Source organism: Musa acuminata, chromosome BXJ1-6 (genome assembly GCF_036884655.1).
Source record: "Musa acuminata AAA Group cultivar baxijiao chromosome BXJ1-6, Cavendish_Baxijiao_AAA, whole genome shotgun sequence".
Classification (NCBI taxonomy): domain Eukaryota; kingdom Viridiplantae; phylum Streptophyta; class Magnoliopsida; order Zingiberales; family Musaceae; genus Musa; species Musa acuminata.
Genome location: NC_088332.1, coordinates 43,740,391 through 43,767,511, shown reverse-complemented (window position 1 = coordinate 43,767,511; position 27,121 = coordinate 43,740,391). Strand labels below are relative to the sequence as shown.

At 41.6% G+C, this 27,121-nt stretch overlaps 5 protein-coding genes across 12 annotated transcripts; 2 read left to right on the top strand and 3 right to left on the bottom strand.

The window, feature by feature from the left end:
- The first annotated feature begins 71 nt into the window (after window positions 1–71).
- On the top strand, window positions 72–4,900 carry LOC103989694 (dehydration-responsive element-binding protein 2A). Its single transcript, XM_009408633.3, has 2 exons — window positions 72–358; window positions 3,772–4,900. The coding sequence occupies exons 1-2, from the start codon at window positions 72–74 to the stop codon at window positions 4,718–4,720; spliced, it is 1,236 nt and encodes a 411-aa protein (XP_009406908.3). The 3' UTR covers window positions 4,721–4,900.
- Window positions 4,901–5,920: 1,020 nt separating this feature from the next.
- Window positions 5,921–7,938, bottom strand: LOC135677201 (uncharacterized). The gene is made up of 2 exons (XM_065189254.1): window positions 7,072–7,938; window positions 5,921–6,830 (listed from the first exon to the last, which is right to left on the bottom strand). The coding sequence occupies exons 1-2, from the start codon at window positions 7,920–7,922 to the stop codon at window positions 6,182–6,184; spliced, it is 1,500 nt and encodes a 499-aa protein (XP_065045326.1). The 5' UTR covers window positions 7,923–7,938; the 3' UTR covers window positions 5,921–6,181.
- A 1,162-nt stretch (window positions 7,939–9,100) lies between these two features.
- Window positions 9,101–14,964, bottom strand: LOC103989691 (uncharacterized). 8 transcript variants are annotated; one of them, XM_009408624.3, is made up of 12 exons: window positions 14,582–14,954; window positions 14,434–14,499; window positions 14,167–14,309; window positions 13,734–13,915; window positions 12,449–13,165; window positions 12,265–12,321; window positions 11,452–11,803; window positions 11,161–11,360; window positions 10,136–10,212; window positions 9,845–9,946; window positions 9,580–9,766; window positions 9,101–9,490 (listed from the first exon to the last, which is right to left on the bottom strand). In XM_009408624.3, the coding sequence occupies exons 3-12, from the start codon at window positions 14,306–14,308 to the stop codon at window positions 9,401–9,403; spliced, it is 2,106 nt and encodes a 701-aa protein (XP_009406899.2). In that variant the 5' UTR covers window position 14,309; window positions 14,434–14,499; window positions 14,582–14,954; the 3' UTR covers window positions 9,101–9,400. The 8 variants fall into 8 exon arrangements, 5 of the variants coding, with proteins under 5 accessions (XP_009406899.2, XP_018682569.2, XP_009406897.2 ...); XM_018827024.2 differs by having other exon boundaries at window positions 14,434–14,496; XM_009408622.3 differs by having other exon boundaries at window positions 14,434–14,954.
- A 2,739-nt stretch (window positions 14,965–17,703) lies between these two features.
- Window positions 17,704–18,129, top strand: LOC135677569 (uncharacterized). The gene has a single exon (XM_065189934.1). It carries the CDS (start codon window positions 17,704–17,706, stop codon window positions 18,127–18,129), a length of 426 nt encoding a protein of 141 aa, XP_065046006.1.
- Window positions 18,130–22,519: 4,390 nt separating this feature from the next.
- LOC135677200 (uncharacterized) lies at window positions 22,520–24,607 on the bottom strand. The gene has a single exon (XM_065189252.1). The coding sequence runs from the start codon at window positions 24,253–24,255 to the stop codon at window positions 22,711–22,713; it is 1,545 nt and encodes a 514-aa protein (XP_065045324.1). The 5' UTR covers window positions 24,256–24,607; the 3' UTR covers window positions 22,520–22,710.
- Between the last annotated feature and the right edge of the window lie 2,514 nt (window positions 24,608–27,121).

Genomic DNA, 27,121 nt, shown 5'->3' with positions numbered 1-27,121 from the left:
CCATTTGACATCGCGTGGTTCCTGCCTCGCTGATCCAGATGATGAGCTGCCATCCCGTGGGTTGCACTACCATGAAGGTCTACGTGTACGGGCAGATACACAATCCAAGCCTTCGTGGCCAAGCAATCGGCCACGCCATCGCGGAACGTTCGTCAGACACGTGCCAGACACGACGTCTCAGCTTTCGACACGTCGTCTCCCACGTGAGACGTCGGCTCCCATATAAGGATCTCGGCACCGCCTTTGCCATCTCTTGGAGACCAAGAAACATCTGGAAACCACGAAGGAAGAGATCGCGGGCCCTAAACCAGGAGGAAGCTCAACAGATGGGGGTGATGACGATGGTGGAGTCCGATAGGTATAGATCGAATCTTTACGATCCTGTTCTTGTTTCTTGCGCTCTCTTGGTTCGATTTTTTGGTTGGTCTACGAGTTCTGCGCTCGGTTCTTGTTTGGTTTTCCCTTGTCGATTGGTTCCTTGATTCCCTCTTCGGTCGTTTCCATTTATCTTCACGGTTGCTGGTCCTTTTCGGTTTCTTGGGGTTTCTCGTTTGTTCTGTGAGGTTGTTTGGGCTTGGGCATCGAAAGAGAAGCTAGCGACCTCAGTGGAGGGGATCGATCACTTAAGTTGGGCCGATTGACTTGTGGGTTTTCTTGAGGTCTTACGGAAGGCTTTCGGATTCAAGAAATGGGTTTTGCATCTTTCAGGAGAGAGTTCTCTTTATCAAGAAAGATGGATTCCTTTGTTTGGGAAGTGCTGACTGTGGTTTGCTTTCGAAGTGAGTGTTGCTTGCGACTGTGATGCCTGATCAGAACATAGAATCACCTGAATTTGGCATAGGTAAAGCACGCAAACGTTGATGGCTACGACCTGTCGTTTTGGTCGCGTTTGTTTTACTTTTCTGTTGGATTTCTGCAGTACAAGGGAATTTGATGCCTGGTGGGTAACGACGTAATAATATATATATATATATGTTTATTATTAGAACGTTTGATTTCATGTTGTAAAAATTAGAAGTAAAAGTTCGGTCCAGTACTTGGAACATCTGAGGAGCATATTTGGTTGCTTATGTTGATTTCATATATTTAAAGGTTTATTTCTTAGGAACAGGGATGTTATAGGTTGAGAGAGACGTGTGCTTTGACCTTTCGTTTCACTTTGTCCGGGAACTATAGTTTTGTTTGCCCAGTAACTATATAGAGCGTGGAATCTTTTGGATGAATTGTTTCTGTAAGACTATCAAACACCATTATGGACTCCAAGTAATTATTTTGGTTGCTTTGGGTTTGTTTCCAAGGATTATTGCAATGTGCAAGAGGTTTGAGATGGAAGCAGGGTGATGGCAGAAGACTTTTACGACCGCCGAAACATAATCTATTTAGAATTGATGAATAAGGCAGTATGAGTTCTGATGCAACTAACTTGGGATTAGAAGACATACGTGCTTCTTATGAGCGTGTTCAGTTGACTATATCAGAGGAAAGGTTAGATTAGTTAATTTACTGATTGTAATTCATCATGACATTTGGTCTATGGGTGCTCCATGATATCTCTCAAAGATTTGATCGAGTGAACACAAATTCAAAAGCTTAAGTTATCAGGTAAGGGCCCAATATATGCTTTAAGCTTCATCTCGTGATTAAGTTGGTTTTACATGTGACAAGAATGAGTAGAACATGAGTGTATGGAACAACCAATATGAAGAATGGGTACTGAACAAATATATTAAGCATTGGGTAGATTTAGGACTCAAATTCATGACTCAAGTATATTAAGATTTGATTGGGTGGTGATAAATCTTTAAAGCTTGACCTATTAGGAAGGATTCAATAATATGCTTAATCAACAACATCGATGAGGTTATAACGTATTAGCCTTACGTCTTGCCTTTCTTATGTCTGAACTTTACAATGTTGAAATTTGATGGTGCATGTGGTAGTCTTCTTTTGTCACTGATGATGTCTAAATTAGCATTGGTAGGTCAGTAGTCAGATTAAGCAAGAAACATGCAGGAATATGATGTTCTTCGCTGAACGTGGGAGGGCCACCAAGCATAAGAGATTCATTGATTTAGGAGTCAGCAAGGACGCTATCATGCTCTGTTTTCTGGGCCTTTTTGGTTGTTTTGCACAACTGAAGCTGGACATGTTTCTAACAACTAAGAATATTTGAGAATATTTGGGTCTTAGCTGTGCCAAATTGGATACGGTAGTTGTTTATAACTCAAGTTGAACATCACAAACTTATCAGGCAGACTGAAGTTTCTTAGATGTTCTGAATTTTGTTGTTTGGTTGTTACTTCACTGTCAATGGATGCTTAAACCCTTGGAGTGTTTATCAAGTCGAATGTTGTTCTGAAGATACATCATTTAGTTTTTATAGATATTACTCTTGATTATCCTGGGAGAAAGTTATTGACTTGTATCTTAGAAAGTTCTCCATGATGAAATTAGTAAGTTGCCGCTTTCTAGGTAGAAATATGTCGATCACTGGAATCTTCTTGAAGTTCGTATCCAATAAAACATGGGTGGGAGTCTCACTTGGAGTGTTTATTTGACTTTCTGCAACCAAACATCTGTACCCCTAAGACTTCCTAGAGAGTTGGCTGGCAGTCTCTAATCTCAGTGGATTGAAACTGTAGTATTAGTTCCATTTTTGTAGCCTGTGTGTCCTCGTTTACTTCTTGGGCTCAGTGTGAAAGTTGTTATGATCAAAATCATGAGGGTATAAGCATGGTGAACATAGGGTGAGAGGGTTTATGCTAGTTCTGAATCCAGTAGCCTGTACTTCTCAATGCTGAAGATACACAGATTGAATTTCTTTTCTTCCAATGATTGAGCTGTCAGAAACTTAGGGGAAACTAATGTCAGAATGAACATTGAGATTTATGTACCAAGGTCATGATTTTTTTGTTTGCTTGCTGAATTTGTTTTGCTATTTTTAACGGTTGAATAAACAGATTTTCGGAAGCTAAAAAATATTTGAAATGTATTTTGACTTTGGTTCGTGCTACTTAAGTGTTTATTTCTCTCTGATGGATCACATGCTTTACTTATTTTGTACACTTGTCTTATGATATTTGCTGAAGTAGAAGTCGGGAGCGGCAGGTGCTTGGTTATATTGATTCTGCAGACTGTTTAGGTATGACATGCCTGTTTCTCACTTTGCATCTGGTTTTATATTCACTTCAGTTGTTTTTTTTTATGGTCAAAATTGAATCCAGCTTATGTTTTCTAAAGTCAAATAAATTCAGATGTGGGTTCAGAGGAAATGGTGTTCATAAGTTACAAGTGCTTCGTAGTTGTCTTTCTTGTTTTTGTAACATGGGAGGGAAGGTCTGGTTTTTCTCCTAGTCTGGAATGGGTAGCTGGGAGCTAACAGGAAACGGTTGCACTTTTGTTTGTATTATACTAGTCTTCAGGCGGGATCCAAATGATGTTCCTCGAAAACAAATCCGGCCTTGCCGAATGTGGCCATTTTCCGGAGGAAATTGTCGTGTTTTGCCTGCCGTTTGGTGCTTCATTCAGGTGGTGATCAGGAATCCTGAACACGAGAGGAATAAAATGGAAAATAAAAAAGCCTTTTGATTTGTTTTTGGTTTTTGTGTTTTTGACCTCCGTGGGTGTGGTTGGGAGTACATTTTTTTCATGCATCGTGAAAGACATTCTTATTTGTTTCAATCATCGTTGATGATTTGGTTTGATAAGTGTTCAATCATGGCTTTCTGCTGTCCTGTATAAGCGCTGACACGTTTTCCCCCTTTCGTTCAGGAGGAGTAGAGTACGCAGAGGGAGGAATGGTTCTAGTTCTGTGGCAGAAACCATTGCTTGGTGGAGGGAGCGTAATAGGCAGCTCAAATGTTCCGCAGACACCGAAAAGCGAGTTCGGAGACCACCTGCCAAAGGATCAAAGAAAGGTTGCATGCGAGGCAAAGGAGGGCCAGAGAATCCTAACTGCAGATATCGTGGTGTAAGACAGCGCACCTGGGGCAAGTGGGTCGCTGAGATCCGAGAACCAAACCGAGGTAGCCGCCTTTGGTTGGGAACTTTCCCCACTGCCATCCAAGCCGCTCTCGCCTACGATGATGCTGCGAGAGCCATGTATGGAACCATGGCTCGTCTCAATCTGCCTGCTATGACGAGGGGGTCGTGTGGGTCAACTTCGACCTCGTATAACTCAGAAGATGTCGAGGCCTCCGTATCGTGTGACTTTGGCATCAAAACACCAAGGGTTGATGCTGGCTCTGAAACTGTGGATGCACCTCGTACCTGGGCGGACAACATCAAGCATCCGAAGATTGAACTGAAAGAAGATGTGGCATCTGATATGTGGCCATCTTCAGCAGCCGATGCTCCAGAGACTCAATCGACTGAGGCGAGCGTCGATCTTCTTCTTTGTCAATCACCACGGGAGGATGAATTCTCCCTGGAAGAGATGCTGAGAATGATGGGGACGGATACAGACAATGGTGCTCCCAATCAGTTTGGTGCTGTTGCGGCGGACACAGGCTGGCAATGCATGATTCCTCCAGACGTTGGGCTGGACTTGCAAAGTCCGGATGGTACGGTGTTAGGGCCATTATGGGGCACGGAGCAAAATCCTCCTTTGGAATTCGATTGTTGTGATAGTCTCCGTAGGCCGTTGGGTGATGATTGGGAGTATGGGCCTGGAGAATTTGGAATGCTCGACGCTGACATCCTTTCGAGCCCCATAAATTGATATTTCAGTCAAAAGATCGATGGTTCTCGGCGTCGTTTGTTTGTTTTTTTCTTTTCTTTTCTTTTGATGTCCATGTAATCGTCTTTCGTTTGTGTGTAATGATGTTTGTTTGTTTGTGTTTTTTTCTTTTGTAATCCATGGTATGAAAGTAAAGGAAGCCTTCTGTTTCGATGAGCTTTAGACACCATGCAATTACTGCATCTCTGACTTAGTGTTTCAATGTTAGAGGTAGCTTTGCGTCCTCACTTTGGACAGATTGTCGTCGTCGGCGGCTGATGGATACCGTGCTGATCCCAGACTTGGGATGTTTAACTGATTTGGAGGCTCGAGGACGGAGAATTGCATCCAGGTAAGTGATGGATACGTTCATCATTTCTATAATAAATATTTTATTTTATTTTTTTTCTGATCGGTAAAATCCGATAATTTTTTTTTATATAAAAAATAGCGTAAAAAATTACTAATTATCTCTTCTTCTATTATTTTTTCACATCATCCGATTGAAGGGAGAAATTCAATTTTGTGTGAAAATACAGGATCTAATTTAATGGTTGTTTGGTGTTCAGCGGGCTGTTTGGATGGTGGTGGTTAATGAGTTCGTTAAACGGGTGAGGAAGAGATTTAGGGCTTTGCATTTGAGGTCCGGCTCCTCCTCCTGCCAAGGCGTTCGGGCGAGCATGAGCAGGCAGGCCGTGCCTTGGCTTCAGCGCGACGCCCCGACCTGCCTCGTCGGAGATTGCGGCCCCACATGACCAGCTTTACGCCGGCTCGCCTTTCGACCACGTCGTTCGGCTCCTTCGACCGATCTGGCCGCCGTGCTTGCCCAGCTCCAGCGCCAAGATCGTTGGTTTCCTCTCCAAGAAGGTGCGAATGATTAGCTCGTCCTGCTGCTGCATCTGATTTCTAACTGACCTGCTGCCTTCAGTCTTGATAAGCATTGTTTGCGTTAAATCTTTTGTTGCTTCCTAATAAGAAACTGAAGGAGTTGGGGAAGGTAAGTCGTGGTCTTCATCAAAGATCGATTTGTGAAGATTTGTTACCTCCCATGATGGTAAGCACCAAAGAGCGATTTTGAACTGTCGGAGGGAAGTTCCCTCGGGGATTCTTTGATATACTTTTGTTATCCTCTTATCCTCCAGTAGGATTAACCAAGTAAACCAGTGACTCTTGGACGGAAAATAATATTAGTGTCATAAAAAGTATTGAAGCACCTCAGAGGGTTGCTTACTGTGTTCCAATAATCAGTTTGATGAGCTCAGAATTCACATTAGTAATTGATGATAGTCGTTTCAGACCGATACCACAAGACACCAACATGCACTTAGTATTACGGATGTACATATGAGGTGCATTGCTCTAAATACCATGCTGTTTTATGAAGGGAAAAGATAGTAGTCATATTACGAGCCAGCAACATGCTTCTTTGTGTTAGGGATAGGCTTCTTCCATTACTCTTGGATGCTATACTGCTTTAGGAAGGTTAAGATAAATTAGCTCTTTGAACTGCAAATTCCTTGTTTCACTGTAAAAGTTTCTTTGCTTGTTGGGCCAGTAGGTTATGCCAATCGTGCCTTTGATTTCCCACCCCATGGTCTTTCCGAAGGCTCCTGCACCCACCTTCCACCAGACACTTTCCCCATACTCGTCACCCGCAAAGATCACCCCTCCTTCTTTCGTGAAGGGCCTGTAGACACTCGAGTATCGATCTCTAAACCATGCCTTTGGCTGGAGCAGTGAGAACTTTGATGGCTTGGAAGAGAAGACCTCTCTGCCATTCATCCCATCATGAAGAAACCAATTCAACTTGCCGCTGGCTCCATGAACCGATTGCTCAAATTTCCAAGGTTTCACACTTACTGTGACTGTTTCTGTGGTTGAGACTCTGAGACCCAGGTAAGTACCAGGGGGTTCAAATGCCCCTTCAAGTGCCTTTTCGAGTCCAATTTCTTGAGTAGGGTTATCGGAAGATTTGCTTACCGAAACCGACACCACATCTGATTGATGGGTCGGGGTGACTTGCAGAGATATTCGAGAAGGGAAATGCTTCTCTCCGGAACCATAGCCTCGCTCATCCATGAGAGTCTCGGATACCAGGGAGATCACATCACATCTGCTGGCACAGACAGAACAAGAGTTTTCATTCAAGTATCACTTCAATTTTTGGAGTAACTCTTGCGGTCAGATGTGATTTTAGTATGATGTAGTATTAATAGGAAGTTTAGCTATGAGCAGCGTTACATGCTCTAGGTGAGTCAGAAACAGGCTTATGTTGGATTTGTCCCCTGAACAGCTGATCAGTGGAAATCATTTACAAATGTGAATGAACTGAGATGAAGAAGTATCTCACTGACCTTATGTTATCGACGGCCACCACTATGTCAATCCAGTTTTGTTTTACGATAACCTTGTAGGCAAGTTGTATCACAGCTTCGAGCTGCTGATATCTCAAAGAGAAGAGCAAGCGTTCGTCTTGTGTGGTAGCGCTGGGATCTTCGAGGCTCATGGCTATGACTGGGCAATATACCTGTACTTTCCATAGGCCACTTGCAGAGAGAGCATATGAAAACAATGGTGATATTGCTCTGACCGACTGATTTAAAGACTGAAGCTCTACCATCCAGTTTGTCATGCCGAGGTTTAATGATCTCATCCATTGCTCCTCGAGGTTGGAACCAAGCATCCGTACGAGAAGTTTTAATGCGTCTCTGCATGTCGGATTTGATAGCTGAAGCCTCAAAGCGTCGAGACATCCACAACGGAGGTCATACGGGGCTTCGTAGATGCAAATCAGAAAAGTAAGAGTGAGAAATGAAAGATTGAGGACATCCCTGAAGTTCTCTTCGACTTTTACTTGAGAGCGCCTGAAGGAGGATCTCTTAGAGGGGCCATAACTGAAAACTGTGTTTAGTATGTCAAAGAAAAGATGAACAGCTTCGGCTTCGGTCAAAGAAATTTGTGCAGAGCTTTTAAGGGGGATGGGGTTTGAGGTCCAAAGGGATATAGGCATGTGGAAATCTGCAAAGATAGTGAAGGAGACAAATGGGTTTTGGTTTTGGGGGCTTTTGATGATCGAGAGCTTCAACGAAGTCTTTGTCGATTTCGAAGTGCAGATGCAGAGGCACATGGTGTTTGTACTCCATCGAGAGAATGGGGGAAGATTGGTTATCCATCCCCATACATCGAGAACAAAATTAGAAGCCATGGAAGAGGTTGGTTGGTTGGTTTACTCGATACCTGTGCCGAATGAACTCCAAGGGGGTTGATATAGTGGTGAACTTGAGTTTCTATATGGTACAAGTAAGTCGAAAGAAACCAAACCATGATTCCAGTCCCACTATCACTTATAAAGTCATCAGAAATAAAAGTAGATTCTTTGTGGAGGCTGGGGTGATACAGACGATACTGTGTGAGCAATAAACATCTCATTCTGTGACAGAAGAATCGATACTGTGATATATCTTCTTCATGTTTTCATAATTGGTTTTTCTTTTTTTCTTTTTGGTTTCACATGGTCCATTAAAGGAAATGCACGATCAGGATTTGATTAGATAACCTTAATATTAATTGAAATTTGCAGGCATCTTGAGCTTTGTGTGCCTGCAGGTAGGTCTTTGTTGGGAGATGCTGTTTATCTAACCTTGGCCACAAGGGTAGGTGGTGGTGGAGATAAGTTTGAATCTCTTAAGCTTGAAAGGAAGCATCCTTGGAGGCCACACAAAACCAGTGAGCGTCTTCATCCTAAGATACCTCTGAAACTTAATTCTGCATATGCTATTCATTCAGAATTGGCACGCATGTCTTACTTGTTAAGTTTCCAACTTATTTCCTACAAGTAATTCTAACCTATGTATCTGCGCAAGTTAGGATTATATTCTTGATTGACTGGATAGACGGGATGATCAAATTGTGTTGTTCTGCTTTCCCGATGCAAAGCTGTATCGTTCTGATCTAATCATCTGCCGTTACTCGCATTCTATTCTATTACTGGAGCTTCTGTTGCATGGGTTCTGCTTGGAAGAAATGTGGGGTGCTTGGAAGCCATCAGACAGTTTTGGTCGGATCAGCTTTAGATTTAGAAAGACGTTGGCGTGTACGTTAGTGACAGGTACATCACACCCTTTTTTTCTTTTCCGGTCCCCATTCAACAAAGGTATTCGGAAAAGAATCAAAGTTAGCTTTACATCTTTCTTGGGAGCTTTGATTAGATGGTGATGAGCACAAGCAGGGAAAGGCTTTTTTTTTTTTTCTTAAAGAGGGTTTTAAATGTCTATAAATTACAGGATGTAAAAACAATGCCATTTGCCTTTACAATCAGAATTTTGCATCAAAGAAATTATTTTCATCACTCAAAACCTAAAAGTTGATAAAAACCAAAGAGTATGTCGAGAAATTTTCACTATTCTGATTTCAATCATGATCAATTTCATATCCCAAGTCCAAGAAAGAAGGAAAAAGAAAAAAAGAAAAGACCGCGTCCCTGTTGTCCATCAATTTCATATACAACGGGAGAGGATGATCTCAAAAAGGCTCCGCATCGTCCTCCCTCTTCATCGTCATCATGGGACGAAGAAAGTAGGATGATGATGCTTATAGAGCAACGGGAGGATGATCTCAAAAAGGCTCCGCATCGTCCTTCCTCTTCCTCGTCATCATCGGAAGAAGAAAGTAGGATGATGATGCTTATAGAGCAACAGCTGAGAGAAAGCACCTCTTCCCGATTGTCTTGGAGCTGGAAATGCTCCATCCGCTTCCCTCCCTATAACACTCCACCTATCCGATCGGATCAACAACAGGGGAAGATATAAGATGCATCAGTTGTGATTCACGAGTGAATAAAATTAAAGAAATGAGCAACTTACAGTGTCCCAAATGTGTTCCCCGCTTTTGAGCCCACCAATAACAAACAGCGTATCGCCCAGCACTGAGGCAGCAGCGTATCCTCTTGCAAAATTCATTGGCTCACCAATCATCCACGAACCCAGACGAGGATCAAAAATTTCAACACTTGCAACCATTTCTTCACCATCATATCCTCCCATCGCATAACTAAAAACAGGAAAGCACTTTGGCATCAACAACCCGTAGTCATCTCTCTCTCTCTCTCTCTTCGAACACACCACTTACATTTTACCGTTCAGAACCGCTAATGAGTGGCATCCCCTTCTGACATTCATGCTTGGGAGCCTGGTCCAATAAGCTTCTCGTGGATCGTATCTTTCAGCTGACCTGAGCAAAGAAATTCATCCACTTTCTCAAAGGCAAACATTTTTATGCTTACAACATGGTATGAACTTACAAATACCACGTCTACTATGCTGGAGTGGAGGTAGAATCAAGGAATAGATTAAAGATGAAAAACTTCAAATGTTAGATATCATGAGATTTGAAAACTAACCAACTTGTTAGATATCTTACATCAGGTAACCATCACCATTATATCCACCCACAGCATACAGGACTCCATCATGTTCAACTGCAGCAGTAGCAAATCGCTGGAACAATCATAAATTTCACATAAAGATAGATCAGTTGCACAATTACCAACATAAGGTGAATGAATTCAAAGGGAAAAGCTACTAAAAACTGAACCAGGCCCTTGGATATTGTAATCGAGAGTAGTGACAGGTTTTATTTAGGAAGCAATTCTTATTTAAATAGTTGAAAGAAGTTCGGCTAAAAATGCTTTACATGCTTGACAAGGATGTAATCATAGTTGTTTAGTGTCAGGTACAACAGAATAATTATCACTGTGATGGTCGGATCTTCAAGTTAGATGGTTTCTTCATAAGAACAAAAAATAATGATCATTTTTGCTTGTTAACTAGAAGAGCGAGGGCATGAGAGTAGGTTAAAGGCAAACACAGTAAAGGCCTTTCTAACTTAAAGGCGTAACCACCAAATAACCGGATTAGTTCATTCTTTTAGATCCTAAAAACCATAATACTTCCTCAGTTTTAAAGATGCCCAAGGCATGTATAGTCCAAAAAATTAAAATACAACAAAAGGACGAAGATTCACAAAATTGAGATGCTCAAATGACCAAATGAAATTTCAATAGTTGCAACAACTCTAACAAATAACTCGGCAGTAAATCTCTTTGATTCTTTCTCCTTTCGTTTCTTAGCCCTGTTGTAATGCTAAAACATCTATAAAGAATATTACAATCTTTATTACATATGAGAAAAGCTTGAGCTGAATAGATTTTATATATTATTTAAAATTACCTTATCAGACAAATTGCATTAGTAAAGATAACATATGAGAACATATACATCCATGCAGCAGCAACTCACGAAAATGCAAATGAAGTTTCAGACATGATGATTCATAAGGACAGCATGGTAGCATCTAAAACAAGCACATATATTAAGTCGAAATAAGAGGGGATAAGGAAGACGGTGCAATCAAACTAACTACTAGCAGCAAGGAGTACATTATACCTTATCAAACATCAACTGACTGTTTATCCACTTTCCAAGGATTGGATCATACATCTCAACATCCGAAAGACACTTAACTCCATCTCCTCCACCAATAGCATATATCTTGCTGTTCAAAGTAGCTCCAGCAAGGCTCCCTTTTGGATGATTCAAGTTAGGGCACAGCGTCCACTTATTTTCCCTCTGATTGTAGCACTCGACTTCATTGAAGGACACAAAATCAGTGCCTAAGCGATGCCTTCAACATAGTATGTTTTAAAGAATAATCAAAAGGCACACAATGAATAGCACCTGAAGTATACCAAGAATTGCCATCACCGCCGCCAAAAACATATATGTTGTCATCTAATGCCGCAACACCAGCATATGAACGAGGAGAACTCATCGGCTTAAGAGGCATTAGTTTGTCCTCAGAAGGTGAAAAGGCATCAAATGCTGATAACCATGAAGTACCATCATAACCACCCAAGAGGTAAATAACTTTTCCAGGTTCTCCGTACTGATCGATACATGTTTCACCAAGAGACATAGAGGAATTAAGTTTAGACTCTAGTTCTTTAACTTGATCCCGCAATCCTTGAACCGTCCTCCCTGACTTCTCGACTACATCTCTCAGTTGTTGCAACTCTTTATCTGATTCGGCCTGCAACACATGATGGACAAAACCATTAGGAAATGCAGCACATACAATGCTCTTGTTATGAAATGTGTGTGAACAACAGTGAGTTTCTGAATTATTGATATTTTAAAACTCTATCTTGTCTATGATGAATGATCAACACACGGACCAATTGTTGCATTACCAATTTTTTCAGTGACATGAACCAAATATTCTACTCATGCTAGTACTGTAATATAATTCAAAGTGAAAAAACCATGCATAACATATTAAGCATCCATAGAGGTTTACGGGATGGTACGTGCTTAAATGCTGCAAGCATGGAACTCCTGGGAGCCTATTGCCAGTACAATAAATGCTAACATAGAAATAGTTGAGATATGCTTCAACTTAAGAAGATTTACTTTTTATTACTTTTAAGAATAATCAGAAACATAAAGACGCAATGATATGATATTTATCAGAATATATCAAAAGCATGGTACCTGCTTTTTCTCCAATGCTTCAGTCCTTTCTGTCAATGCTTTGATAACTTGCACCAACTATATAAAACAATAGCTTCTCAGAAAATATGTAGATGAGCAAAAAGCATGAAAAAACAATTAAGAGAGGATGCAACCCACAGTTGTTAAACATCAAAATGAAGAAAAAAAACAGAAGTTCGACTACCTTGGAATTTTCCTGCAGTTCAGATATGGTTCTATTCTCCGCTTCAGGTGATATGAAGGTATCCTCTTTGCGCACATCCTGAGATATGCATGGAGTAAAATTATCATTTCTACAATCCTTTGATGAACTTGAAGCTGTACGCTCAACTGAAAGTTCCTTAAGCTTATGCAGCACTTCCTTCATATCAGCCTCTGATTCCTTGACAGTAGAGTGTCGTTCCAACAACTTGATGTTCTCTCTATTCAATTGAGGGTTAAGCATTGAATGATTCCCCTGGATGTTGTCATTGTAATCCCCCCATTCCATGACTTGTTCCTTAGTCTCCTCATCATGAACACTGGATGATGTGTTGCTCGAGCTACCAAGTTTATCTTCATCACCCCCGTCAAGTGACTCAAACTTATTCACGTTCCTACGCTCAGTAGAGTATTTCGACTCTCCTTGAGCAACAACGATGTCTTGATTCTCCTGACTGTTCGTTGCCTTCCGTTCGGCACCACATAGTGGTGCGCAATAGATGGATTTATTCGAAGGAAAGGGGGCTTGCTTAATACTGACAGGAACTGATGCCGGTTTGAATAAAAGCATTAAGCCTTTTGCTTGTGCATGATCCAGTTCGAACCAGAAATGTTTTTGAGCATAATAATTGTCCTCAATTACACTCTTAAATTGTTTCTCTGAAAGAGGTTGACAAGGCGTCTTTGTATACACACGAACCTTGAGAAAACAATAAATGATCTATAATCAACAAGAAATACAAAAATAAATGCATGCACATTAGTGGTCTTCCAGGTAAGGATGGAAACAAATCGGATGGTGTCCGCATAGTAGAAAAATATTATCTCTATCCACTTTTGACCAGCAGATACCAATTCAGAAATGGAAGTTACACCAATACTAAATTCTGTAATTATATATGTTTGATACTGTTACAAATATGAATCAGATGTATGACCTATAAGGATTCAGAGCGGAGTTAAAGCGGATAGACGTGAACATTCCATAAATCAGATTTAACACTGAAAAATGATGAACACATTTAGACATTAATTGAACTTGGAGGTAAATTAGATTTCTGGATACAGATATAGCTATTTCCATCTCCATCAGGAAGAATTTAGAAATGAAATTCAGATTCAAATACATATGGGACGTGCACTTATATAACCTTAACCGGCTCCATGCAGATACGACAACAGATTCGGACAGGTCATATCTGATCCACTCCTAACCCTATTTTCAAGGGAAACATGGCATGCAAAAAGAGTTTCTCTTATATTAATACCTGTGCAGGATAGGGTGTTCTCTGTGCCCCGTTTTCCGTCCAAGCATACGGATCAATGTTCATCTGACCATGACATGCAGCCTCAAAAATGCCATACATTGTCCTGTTGGTGTAACTAAACAGAAAAAGAGGCAGACCTGGTTCAATGTTCCTCACATACGAGAAGTGAGTAGAGGGCAAGCCTGCCAATCATATTACGGTCATTTAATAGAACAATTAAGTAAAATTAATTAGTCTTACAAACAGTTTGTTCATTAATATAAACAAGAATAGAATCTGAACAAGATGACTAAGAAACCAGATGTTCTCGGAAGCACGACCAATTAATTCTACGCCCATTGAAGCAAACATTTAAATTCAATGCCATGGAAAGAAACAGGTATCCGAAGTGAGATCATGCGGCGATAGAAATGGGACGGTGATTAGAACTAACCGAACAATTGCTTTTTAAGGCACTCCTTCATCGTCGCGTCCTTGCAGCCAAAGATCGCTCCTCCCAAATCCTTCTTGAGCAAGTTCCTGGCCGGCGACGGCTCCGGCACGAGGATCGCCTGCGTCTTACGTCCTGCCCCCATCCTGGTTCACGAGAACACGAAACAAACACCGGTTCGCAGGTAAATAAACATAAGACGGCACGATCCATGGAACCCTAATGCCTACGACGAACCAAAGAACCAAGAACGGAAGGAAAACCAAGAACCTTTACACCGATGGCGACGGCCGATCGAGTCGCGAAACCAAGAAAGATGCCCAAGAAGGATGCCTTCTTCGGTAAGCAAGCAAGAAAACATACCCAAAATCAATCCAAGAAAACGGGCATTTGCGTCGCGAACCAACGTCGCACTCACCGGAGATAGAGACCGTCGAACAAGGAGATGGAGAGAGAGGCGCGAGGGAAGGGTTAGGGTTTAAGCAGAGGCTTCTCGAGGACGAGTGTGATCGAGGTCTGTTGAACGAGACCGAAGGCGCTCGTCTTCGAGAAACCCGGAGTGGATCAGTGTCGGATCACCGCAAGTGCCGCCGAGGGAAGCGAGCGTCTGCTGACCGCCAGTCGACTGCCGCCACTATTCGGAAGGTGCGAAGGGGGGTGACTCTACCACGAAGGCAACCCAGGCGATAAGAGATGTCCAACACACCCCTGCGAAAACTTGCGAAGGTGTGAAACGACCGTCGCGGAATGTGTACCCGCAAGGTCCCGTGCGGGTCCCGCTCTACCTGCATCGCGTGGTAGGGGTGTGAATGGCGACGAAACGATAAGTGGGTAAGAAAAGGACGATCCGGATTGGGCTTTTGGGTTCATGGCTCGATGCTTCAAATTAAAATAAATAGCAGCCCATGAAATCGTATAATAACCCGTAAAGACTCGGCCCAGCCCATTGTATTATGGTCTTCAATTAGCCGTTATTCGATTTGGGCCAAAAGAGGCCCATGAGAGAGAGAGAGAGAGAGGGGAAGTGGGGAGGATTGGGGTAATAATGCAAGCCGCTAATAAATGCTTAGCGTTGTAATCTTAATTAATCCACCCGACCAAATCCTTGTCCCGTCGCGTCTGTGCGCGTGTGGGCCAGCTGTGGGCCCTCGGAATCCGACGATTTCTAATGGGAGTCGATTTGTGGGTCCCGACGAGTGTGGAGCATCCTATGAACGCGGGGCGCGGGGCCGAGTGCCACGGTGGCAATCGGACGGGGGCCCGGAAACGGGAAACGGGAAACGTGAGCGCCGTGCCGAAGCTTCGTCCTCTCTCGCGTGGGACGTACGACCTAACGTCCACGTTTTTGTTTTGTTTCTGTTTTCTGTTTTTTTATTTTTGCTTTTGACTTGTCGTTCCCCGATGAACACGAAGCTCGCTGCGAAGAAAACAGAAACGTTTCTCCGAATATATTCTCATGCATTCTTTCTAATTATTGATGAACATACTAAGAAAATAAAGATATAATGGTTAAACATCTATTTCGACGTAAATAATTGAAAGCTTAAACCACTCACTCTCGAGTGAATGCTGCAAAATTAATTAAAAATTATGAATTGCTATCATGTTTATCATTTATTTCCTAATAAATAAAATCCGTCTTATTAAATACGTGAAGCTCGAGACCAAATCAGTCAGTCTCACTTGGTGTGTTTCTCTCTCTAAAGGTCAAATTTCTACGATGTTGGTGTTGGTGAATGTAAACTATGGAGACAAACAAGTGTGAGAAAGGGGATTTGACCACCTAATCTAATGAAGAGTCCCCCTTATTTTAGGGGAATCGAGCCATACCCACGAGTAACACATTAGCACACGAGTTAAGTCGAGGAAAACATTCACATGTGCTCTTCCACCAATGCCATAAATATACGTGATATAATAAAAAGTGTGGTATAGTTGCTTGTTTTTGCCTTATCCATATGTACCTCAAAAAATGATTCTTGGCATTGCTTTTAGGAGAAGGCATAGATCTCGATTCGATTACTTTACTTTCTCCGAAGAAATATGAGTTAGTTTTAAGTAACATTATTATTTGTATCAAATAAACTTAAGATTATGTACATCGACCCTCGTTCGACGATAGATCGATAGATTTATAATGAGAGTGTTATTATATTTTTAAATAAATTTATTATCATCTTAATGCTAGTTTGACTTTTACGTTCAACTATACCATTTAGCTTCAATGTCAATTTTCTACGAATATTATTTTTTTATAAAAAAAAGTTAAACTCATTATATACAAATTCACTATCTCAATTTGTTTGAAAGATCTTTATATATCTACCATTTTACTTTTTCATAAATATCTTAATTTTTTAAAAATTATTAAAAATTTTAGATTTTAGCTTAAAAAAATATATCCAACTCATGCAATTATATTCATCAATAAATAATAAAAAATATTAACTTCTATCAAATAATTTTATATTCATAGGTCCACCTAATTCATGATAATTAGATGCTTTCTATATTTTGTGTCAATAGAAAATGATATTTTACTTCGTTTGACATAAATGTATCATTCACATATATCATCAAGTGTATTAATTTTATCTAAAAAACAAAAAATTTAAATTTAATAAATATTAAATTTTTAACATTAAAATGTCTATATCTTAAATACTTTGTGTGTCCTAATCACTATAGGGTGTAACAACAGAAGCTAGATTTAGGTTTTATAGGAAGCCACGTTTTTTAGGGGGGAAAAAACGTGTATATATATTGCATGCTATTCTAATCAAGCTTGAACACTGTTCCACCCACACCTACATTGACCTAAGCACAATGATTTCATGTCTCATGTTTAGATAGTAGAGACTATAATGAAATGGAGAAATCATTGTGGTACAAGTACTAGTACATACATGACACATGTATTTTATGGCTACCATTACTTTGCGCACTTGTCCTCTATCAGCAATCTAAATTGCATTGATGAGTATGAAAACAGCCTTTCAAATGCGTGAAAATACATCATATGGACTCTTAGACTAAGACGAACTCATACTATTAACTTATCGATACGTGCTAAAACCGATGTCACTATACAGGTAAATGTCGACGGATATGGATCGGTCGGCAAACGCGCGGGTTTCCGAGGTGGTGGTGGTGAGATCAAACAGTTACGGGGCGGTGGTAGCAGTTCTCTGGGGAATAACTTCGAACACCTGGAGAACAAAGATAATGAGGTTGATGGTGGGAGTTCTCCGGAGCGACGGAAGGGTGCATCTGTCTTTTAGTTCGCACTCGGATAAGGTTGGGAACCCCATTCGCCCATCTTTTAACACGGACTGGAATATAGCGCACGAAGCTCCACCTAATGAAGGCAACGACTCAGTTTGTCCTTTTGGGAGCACGACTTTGAGCTTACTTTATTGGCCATGGCGTACTACCCCCCCCCCCACTCCCCTTATATAGACCACGGCCACCTCCCCCTTCCACGTCCACAACAACAAAGAAGAAGGAGAAGCACGGGAGGAGGAGAGCGAGGTGATAGAGATGGGCAACAGCCTTCGGTGTTGCTTGGCGTGCGTCCTGCCGTGCGGCGCCCTCGACGTGGTTCGCGTGGTGCACCTGAGTGGCCAAGTGGAGGAGTACAGCCGCCATGTCACCGCCGGGGAGATCCTGGCGGCCAACCCCGACCACGTCCTCAGCAAGCCATGCAGCTCGCAGGGCGTGGTCCGCCGGATCCTGATCGTCTCGCCCGAGTCGGAGCTGAAGCGGGGCGACATCTACTTCCTCATCCCCACCTCGACGTTGCCCGACCAGAAGAAGAGCAGAGACGACAAGAGGAAGAAGCATGCCGAGAACACACGCACGACAGAGATCCTCGCGGAGAAGAAGCAGCCGAGCCATCGTCGCCATAGGAGCGGCCGGGTCGGGGTATGGCGGCCGCACCTGGAGAGAATCTGCGAAGACTCATGAAGCTAGCAGCAGCAGCAGCAGCACAGACTCGTGTAACCATCCGTTCCTCCATCCTCCATGGAGACGAGCAAATCTGTAGAACTTGTAGACCTTTTTAACGATGATCTTCTCATCTAATAAAGAGAATGATCAGCTCGTTCAGAATCGTTGTTCACGAGGGATCAGCCATGCAATCGATCGACAACCTGTAACTCCAGATTTGTCTTGCTCCATGAACAGAAAACATTACAGAAGAAGCTACGAAAGGATCTAACGTTGTCGAATCAGTATCCAACCGGTAGATTGCTACAGGAGAAATCAAACTGAACCGAACCAAAGGCACACTGTTGATCCGCATGCTGGCTGTGTCTTGTGTCTTGAGTGGAGAGAGATCTGTATCTTCCTCGTGCAGTCTACGACTGACAAATCTGATCAACCTGAACAAAAGATAATGAGAATTTTCTGCTCGATCTGTTTGCCATCCTAAGAAAAGTGGAGCTGCAGGAAGAAGGGAGGATGTGCGTGGCTCCAGAAAACGTGTGGCTGCAGCCTTGCAGGTTTAGTAAAACAATGATACAGTAGTATACATGTTGCCCGAGGGAAGAGATCAAATTTGATACTTGTGCTACAACAGAAGAAATCCCTTGAGGAGAAGAGAGAGAGAGAGAGAGAGAGAGGCTAAGGGAATTGATTAAAGACGAGGGTATACAGCTAATAAGGTGCAATTGTTTAATTGGATCTTTTGACTACAGCTCTTGGATCCATATCAACAGATTGTTGAGGAGAATATATATATAGTGAATATGATTCCAGAATCCACTATTTTATGCTGCAGTGGCAGCTAAGAGGTGTGGGGACAAGCAGTCTAGAGATGTAGAATAAGGAGTAGCACAGAATCATGGGGTCTTGCTGAGGTTAGAATATGGATCAATGATTGGTTGTCAATGACATGGTTTGCTGGAGAAGAAGATCATGGTAAGATTGATGAGAAAGACATCACAAAACTGCATGCACGAAGATGATGATATGGGAGCAGAAGGTGAGACTAAACAACTACTGTTGAATCAATGACACTAAAAAGTTTGGGATGGGGGAGAAGAATTGGTGTCCTGAGATCTGAGAACACAGACAAAAGTTGTAGTTTGGTGCATGGACTCCCCATGATCTCACATCTCATGCACTTCTTGCAGCAAGACACAAGAATGTGTTGCTAGCTGGCACATATTTTGTCTCTCTCTTTCTCTCTCTTGACATAGCTTTCATAACCTAATAACCATTAGAGGTCTATTCCTACACAACAAATCATGTTCTAAGGTATTCAATTAATGCAATTATTGCAGGACACATCCCTAACCAGCTTTCATATTAATTGACTTCCCCAGTTGGTAAATGTCTTATCACCAGTTTATCTTCCTAATGGTAAAAAAAATCATTAATGTGGAGTCTGAAAAGGATCAATGTAAAAAAAAAAAAAAAAATCTTACTAATATGGAGTCTGAAAAAGATCAATGTAGGAGAATCCTTATCAGCTTATCTTCATCTAGACATAAAATGTAGGTATCATCATCTCATAGATTGAGCCTGAACAATATAATAAGATGGATATTAGTTAAAAGGCAAGGTTGAGCATAGTTGGGAATAATTAGGCTCGGTCTGAATTGACATGATTCTATGGTTCCATGTATATGTAATTTTACATGTCACCTCAAACAAAATGAGAAATGTAGGAATCTTAAAAAAGTGAAACTCAAATCATAAAACAACAAATCCAATGCCACCCTTACAAATAGAAAGACTATTCCATGTCAAAATAAAATCACAAAGGAACTTAATTTGCATGCTAGTAAAATTTTTACTGACAAGATAATTACTATTTGTGGATTCATCATTTACATGGCAGGTTTTATTGGGTAAAAAGGTGGAGCAGCATATAGCTGCTTTGTTAGGCTGCAGATTCCTTGGATACAAGACAAAAAGAAAAAGTAGCTGTGCACATTCTTTGCTTTGTAGAAAGAGAAGTAATCATGCAGATCTTCCCTGTAATCCAACTATTTCCTCTTCATCTGTGACTCTGTCTACTCACAATGCAACTTCAGAACAAGTAAATGATGCAAATTGGATTTCACAAGTTACACCACTCCAGTTTAATGATGGACTATTGATGCATATATGTATATATACATATGTATATATACATATACATATGTATATATACACACACATACATACTATGAATTGATTTTTTGACAAAATGGATTGATCCTATGATATGTCGAGGCGATAATGTGTGGAGGACATAATATGAATAGAAGTTGAGATGCATATTTAAGGCGAGTCCAATGCAATAAACTGTATAATCACATTGCATAAAGAAAAAATAAATACAACATTAATTGCTAAGTGCATACTATCACCTGGGTCATAAATCTCTCTCTCTTTATTGCAGGACATAATATGAATAGAAGTTGAGACGCATATTTAAGGCGAGTTCAATGCAATAAACTGTATAATCACATTGCATAAAGAAAAAAGAAATACAACATTAATTGCTAAGTGCATACTATCTCACCTGGGTCATAAATCTCTCTCTCTTTATTGCAGGATTCAGAGCAGACTTATGACCATTGATTTACCATTCCTAAAATATATCAAACAAGATTCATAAATAGATTCTTGAGTTGCCCAAATGATAGTTAAAGAGCATATAAAAAGAACTTTGATGAAATGGTATTACCATACATGATAAGATATTATCAATGACAATTAAGGACAATATCAACTAAAATTAAAACGAGGACAAATAAATCATTTGAAGTTGTAAGTTATTAAAAAGGAAATTTGCAAATGGTCCAGAGAGACAAGGTGAGCCAATGTGTTTTTCAAGTGATAGTTTGAGACCAAGGAAGAATTGAAAATGATTTAATAAAAAAAAAAGGTTATGATTACCCTTGGATATCTAAATATCCCAGGTAGCTAATATCACAAAATCCATAATATCCTTCACCAATACAAATCTTTTGTTTTCCCTTATTTTCCTCACCTACAAAATTTTTCATTTTAGCTGCAAGAAACTTGACTACTAACCTATATAACCTATTAGGATTCTTTCTTGATGAAAATCAGGAAGTGATCTTCATGGGACATTATTAAAATGATGATAATTAAATTTACATGATTGCATCCCACATCACAGGCTGTAGGTTTAGAAAAGCAGCAGAGACTACTTCCGCTTTGTTGAAATCATATGCTTTGCTAATGATGAATCATCAAATTGTCTAAATTTGTCCCTCCTCTACATGACTACAAAGACATCCAGTTATCCAGCCCTAGATGCACAAGGCTATTCCACTCTTTTGTTATTGAACTTTCAAATGGTATGCAACATACCACTCTTCTATCCTTGAGCTTCACTTCGGATGGTATATGAATTATAAACCTGTTCTAAAAACTACCACCACAAGACATGCTGCCCTCATGTCGAGCAACCTACGCATCTGAAACAATTGCTGAAACTTGAATGAAAATTAAGAACATTTCTTGGTCAACAAAAAAACAATTAACCAAAAACAAAGAAATCATGTTTTGCAAAAGCATTATGCCATAAATGTTGCTAAAGATTTTAGTTAAGACCTGTATGGCTTAAGCCTGCCCTGACAGAAAAGAGTATCAAGTAAAGAAGTTATGCATATTTCTGTCCAAATATTAAGACATACTAGTGGCATTTCAGAGAGAGAAAGAGATCTGAAAATACAATAGCACAAAGCACAATTCAGAACTTTTTTGAGTCCCAGCAAGGAGGGGCTATATCATGTCAAAAACCAAATTGTTGAAAAACTTGCTACATGTACACCTCAGCATAGCAGGTATTGATGTTCTCACATCCATGTCAGATTTATGTATGACCGATAATTTTACAAATAGCCACTACAACCATCAATCTAGTGACCATATAAGTTGTAAGTAAATACCTGCCTATGAATGATGGTATTCATCCTCTATTTCTTTGATGTTTTATACAATTTTCAGACACAGACTAAAAAGAGATCACGAATCAATATTTAACAAGGATATCATTTCAGGGATGCTTGTCAGCTTAGGCTTCTCTAGATATATGATTCTGTATTAACTAAGGATACTCAACAATGCCTGTCAGTCAAAATTCTACAGGAGTACGATGGAGAAGAAAAACAAGTAGACATATTCTATATGAGGAATGTAAAAGTAGAAACTACCTCATGGAGAATTGTTCGATATGATGATGTATTTTACAAAGTGCCACAACCCTTTTTATAAATTCGTTCTCGTCAAAAGCAAAAGCATTATCACTAAACAAGATGGATAAACAAGGCACAGAGCTAAAATAAATCAGCAAAGATTTGTTACATACTAAAAAACTAATTAAATGACAGTGTAAAAGAATTGGCTTCCTCATTTGTGAAAATAACAGCTACATAACTATGATCGTTCATAGCTACACATTTCTTGATTATCATCCTATCAAACCATAAAAGCAATACCTGTAATATAAAAGTGAAAAACTGAACATGTATTTCAGCACCTGTGAATGGCACAAATCGTGTGTGACAACACAAGTGTTACTGGTTACCACCACTGATGAACAAGAACTCCAGCATTTCTGAGTGATGTGAACAGATTCAAGCATTCCCGGTAGGTGTTCGGATACTTTGGACTCCTCTGCCCTGGGCAGCACTTTTGCCATCGGTTGTAGTGGCACTCGAGGAAGAGCTCATCAATCAAGCAAATAGCCCCTGTTTTGAAAAGCCTCGGCACCAGATCAAACTCGGTCCCCTCCACATCCATCTTCATCACAACGTAATCCCTCTCGGTCGCCGTCTTCTTCAGCCATGCAGCAAAATCAAGCCCCTGGATTGGGTGCACATCGTCTGATGTGACACGACCATTGGAGCCCCCAGTAGGCCTGATTCGACCCATTCCTCGCCCTTTACCCACATCATGGTTATCAGGGTCATGATTAATCTCGAAGGTTAATGTCTCATTGCATACCCACGCTGCGTAAGGCAGCAAATTGACACCTTTCTTGGTGGCATATTCTTTGTGGAACGCCCGATCGGCTTCAATTGCATAGATTTCAAAGGTGTGATTCTGCTTAGGGTACCGTTTCCTGAACCAGCTCCCGATGCTCGAGCCGTAGCTCCGTGCCCCGACATCCACGTAAATATACCTTTGCTTGAAGCTTATATCGGCAATCAATGGCAGATATTTGACGTTCTGGATGTTCCTCTTGAAGGTGATCCATGGCTTTAGAGGCTCCTCCTCGATCAGAGGCTCCGCTGACTGAAGAATCTGGAGCTTGTGTTCGGGGATCGGACACTTGGAATCTGAATTCCCGTCGGCGCTAACAATGTGTGTACCATCTTCCTTCTGGAAAACGATCTCACGAAGAGACTTCGACGAATCTGGGCTGTTGATTTCCCGTGATCGCACAGCTACGCAGCCCGGGAAAAGTTTGGCGAGGGCGTGAAGGCTGTAGGCATCGCCACCGGAGGCAGTGAGCACGACCAGGAACCAATGGGGTCTCAGCGTCCTCGCAATCTCTGCAGCGAGATCGGCGGGCTGTTTGCTCCGGTCGAGGCTCTGGCCGGCGAACACAAAGTCGAAGGTGCCATTCTTGAACGGCAGGCGGAGGAGGTTGCCGCCGGCAACCACCAACGGCGGCGCGCTCTTCCTGGCGACGCCGATCGCACCAGCCACGCCGATTTCCTTGAGGGCAAGGACCTCGTAGCCAGCGGGGGCGTCGACGCACAAGGACTTGGAGGCCGGGGAGAGGAAGCCCTCCGCGACGAGATCCTGGAACACGGCGGAATAGAAATCCACGGCCTTCCGCCACTCCCGGCTGGTCCAGAGGGCGTGAACAGCAGGGGTGGCAGACGATCCGTGACCGGCATGAGCGGATGCGACGGCGGCCGATGCAGAGGCACCGCCGGTGGTTCCCGCGACGGTGAGGGGCTCCGCCAGCGGGGAGAAAAGGCAGTAGTCCCCGGCAGTACAGGATCCGCCGTAAACGGTTACGACGTAGACGAATCGGAGAAGGAACATGGAAGCAAAGAAGAGCAGCGCCCGGACGATGAGGTTGCGCGCCAAGTTCGGCTTCGCCGTCGGCACCATCGCCCGAAAAGAATGTACCAAAAACAGAAAGAAAAAAAAAAGAGACTTCCCTATTCAGAAAAAAAAATTGTAGAAGCCGTATCCCTTGCCCTAGATCTAACAGCGATTTACGGGAGGGGGAGGAGGAGGAGGAGGAGGGTTTAACGGGAGCAGAAACGGGCGGAGGTGTGGTTGGCGCCGACGAGGGGACGAGGAGAGGGCAAAGATGGGGAATAGATTAGTCCGACAGGGGCAAAGCGGTAATCCATCAGGGGCTTTCAGATCGCTCGCTCGCACTCATCCGCTTCTCTCGCTCGCCGGAACGCGCTCTCCACCTCCTCTCCTCCTCCGCGTGCTTAAAGGATGTCGAAAGGCCCCATTCTTCGCCGCGATTTATCCGCGAGCGGCGATTTCTTTTTCCTTGCAATTTGCGCGTACGTACGATTCCTACCAAATCTGTGCACGAGAAAGCGAACGGTAGATCGGAAGGTAGTTTTAGCTCAACGCGCGATCTGGGCCATCCGTCGGGGCGAGGTTAACAGCGGCCCGTGATACGTGGGGCCCGTTATCCTATTCCTGTGGACGTGATGGAACAACGGTTACTGCGGAAAGGTGAGGTGGTGACAGAGCATCGGGAGCCGTGTCCTTCCGGACGTTTCCGAGGTGATGGCATCATCGTTATTGATTCTAATGACGGGCGTATTTATCCGGTGGTCCTCAGGTTTGACGGTTGGCGGGGACGCATGTCCAGAGCTGACGCGTCTAACTCTTTACCTTCGCCTTGCAGGGGACACGAATGTGAGCTGTCAGTCGCCCATAGCAGGTGCGGGCCCCGGGACGCCTCTTAAGGCACGATTCGTATCACAAAGATCGCACGTCGGTGAGGGGTGGCCGTAAGTCGTGACTTGGTGGGACTTGGTGGCGACGACAGGGGACCACTTTCTTTCGGGGTTGGGAGTTAGTTGAGTCACGCGTTCCGCGCCAGCTGGTGGTTTTACCCGTTGCGCCTGCCTACCCTATGATTCGAGGCAGCCGTGGGGACCCACTCGTGGGACCACAAGAGGAGACGTTTAGTAACTCGGTAGGACGGGATATTGGGCGTCAAAATAAATTCGATGAATGATACGAGTAGTATACAACAGAACAAAACAATAGAATTCCTATGAGATAATGGTCTAAAAATGGAAGATTACGGACATATCGGACGCATGAAAAGGACGACCCACCCGCTTGCATGCTTCGGGAATACATTCTATAATTGGTATTCATGGACTATGGAGCGAGTGAAGGGAGGAGATTGGAGCACGGCACGAGATGAGGCTGGCTGGGTGGTGAGATGGGCACATCAGTACGTGGCAGTGTGGGATGCCGCCGTATTGGTTCATTATGATGATGGCGATGGTGGCCTCCAGCTAAGTGCATGCCTACTCCCTGCTGTCACCGAGCTTTCTTTCTATCGGCCACTTGTCGCCCCCTTGTGATAATGAATGACTCAGTGCAGAAATCAAGTGGTCAGTCTTGGGTCAGTGTCTCCACTTCTGAAGGCCTTCAGCAAGTCTAATCACATTACTAGTTTCTAATTTTCCTTCCATCCAATCTTAGTTTATACTCGGATTTATAGATTCTTCGACCCACTTTTTTCATTTCTCTTGTATTGACAAAACATTATTTAGGGTTTGTCATGGGCTTCATGGGATATCTACTATTATCATAGGGCTTATAGGCATGCACACATCGCAATATCCACTTCACTGATTTAATATAAAAGATTAATTTTTGTATGTGTTTCTAATATGATTGAGCTACACTGTGCAATCTAGCTTAGATGTTTAGGACTCCATTTAGCATGAAGACCTCTCATTCTTAACAAGTATAAATGTAGTTTTAGATTTAGTCTCGTATTAAAAGTAAATAAAATTAAATTTAGACTAAGTTATGATTTAATGGGTATATTAACACTGTCTGAGTCTACAAATGATTATTCAATTTAATAGGTATTTACAAATGATCATTCAATTTAATAGGTATACTAATACTGAGTGTTGGGTTATGTTTGAATTTACATGTTTATACATAGAGAGTGTGTATATTTGTATAACACTCTAATACCCAATTGAGTGATGGTACGTAGATTTTATATTTTTTAAATTATTATTTTTATTTTGATAGAATAATATTATCTTATGCATGACTTCTGCATAATAACCAAGTTGATATATGATAGACAAGATCTGTCATCTTCGTCTGTCTATATAGACATAAGTCTAAAATAGATTATTATGGGTTATCTTTTTTTTTTCTATCACTTACATAAAGGATAAAGGTTGATTATATATGATTGGGGGCTATTTTCCTATAAAATATTTTATTTTTTTATGACTAGGTATAAAAGTTTACTTTTAGTACAGTTACAACGGAAGGAGCACTTTTATCACTTATAATCATATTTATCTATCTCATATTACTGACTTGAATTTCGAAAGAATTAAGTTATGAAAATTCTATCGACCTTAGTCTTCATATAGGTGGCACCTTGAACATTCAATATTTCTATCTCAAAGGTACCTCCGGCATACTTCCAATATCTTTACGCAATCATAATCATATCGAACTAATTAGTACGTCAATAATACGTTCTCATAATAAATTTGCTCTTAGAGTATTTATAGAATTATTTATTTACTATATCTTTCAGATGAGACTTATATCAAAAATTAGTACATCAATAATACATCCCCTCCTAATTAGCAATTTATATCAAAAATTAAATTATTCAACAACTTAAATAACGTGTAAGCGATCAAATCATGCATGATTTTTTTCCCTTTTTTTATTTCTTTTCCGGAAAACTATGCCGTGTCCGTTCTCCCACAGTCCATGCTAACAA

Bases quoted from the DNA above. Each gene is read 5' to 3' on its own strand.
- LOC103989694 (XM_009408633.3), top strand. From the start codon at position 72: ATGAAGGTCTACGTGTACGGGCAGATACACAATCCAAGCCTTCGTGGC. The intron at 359-3,771 runs GTATAGATCGAA...CCTTTCGTTCAG, and splicing joins ACGATGGTGGAGTCCGATAG to GAGGAGTAGAGTACGCAGAG.
- LOC135677201 (XM_065189254.1), bottom strand. From the start codon at position 7,922: ATGGCTTCTAATTTTGTTCTCGATGTATGGGGATGGATAACCAATCTT. The intron at 6,831-7,071 runs GTCAGTGAGATA...CTGTGCCAGCAG, and splicing joins GTGGCCGTCGATAACATAAG to ATGTGATGTGATCTCCCTGG.
- LOC103989691 (XM_009408622.3), bottom strand. From the start codon at position 14,308: ATGGGGGCAGGACGTAAGACGCAGGCGATCCTCGTGCCGGAGCCGTCG. The intron at 11,804-12,264 runs GTACCATGCTTT...CATGTGTTGCAG, and splicing joins AAGCATTGGAGAAAAAGCAG to GCCGAATCAGATAAAGAGTT. The intron at 10,213-11,160 runs GTATAATGTACT...TGATTGTTCCAG, and splicing joins GTCAGTTGATGTTTGATAAG to CGATTTGCTACTGCTGCAGT.
- LOC135677569 (XM_065189934.1), top strand. From the start codon at position 17,704: ATGGGCAACAGCCTTCGGTGTTGCTTGGCGTGCGTCCTGCCGTGCGGC.
- LOC135677200 (XM_065189252.1), bottom strand. From the start codon at position 24,255: ATGGTGCCGACGGCGAAGCCGAACTTGGCGCGCAACCTCATCGTCCGG.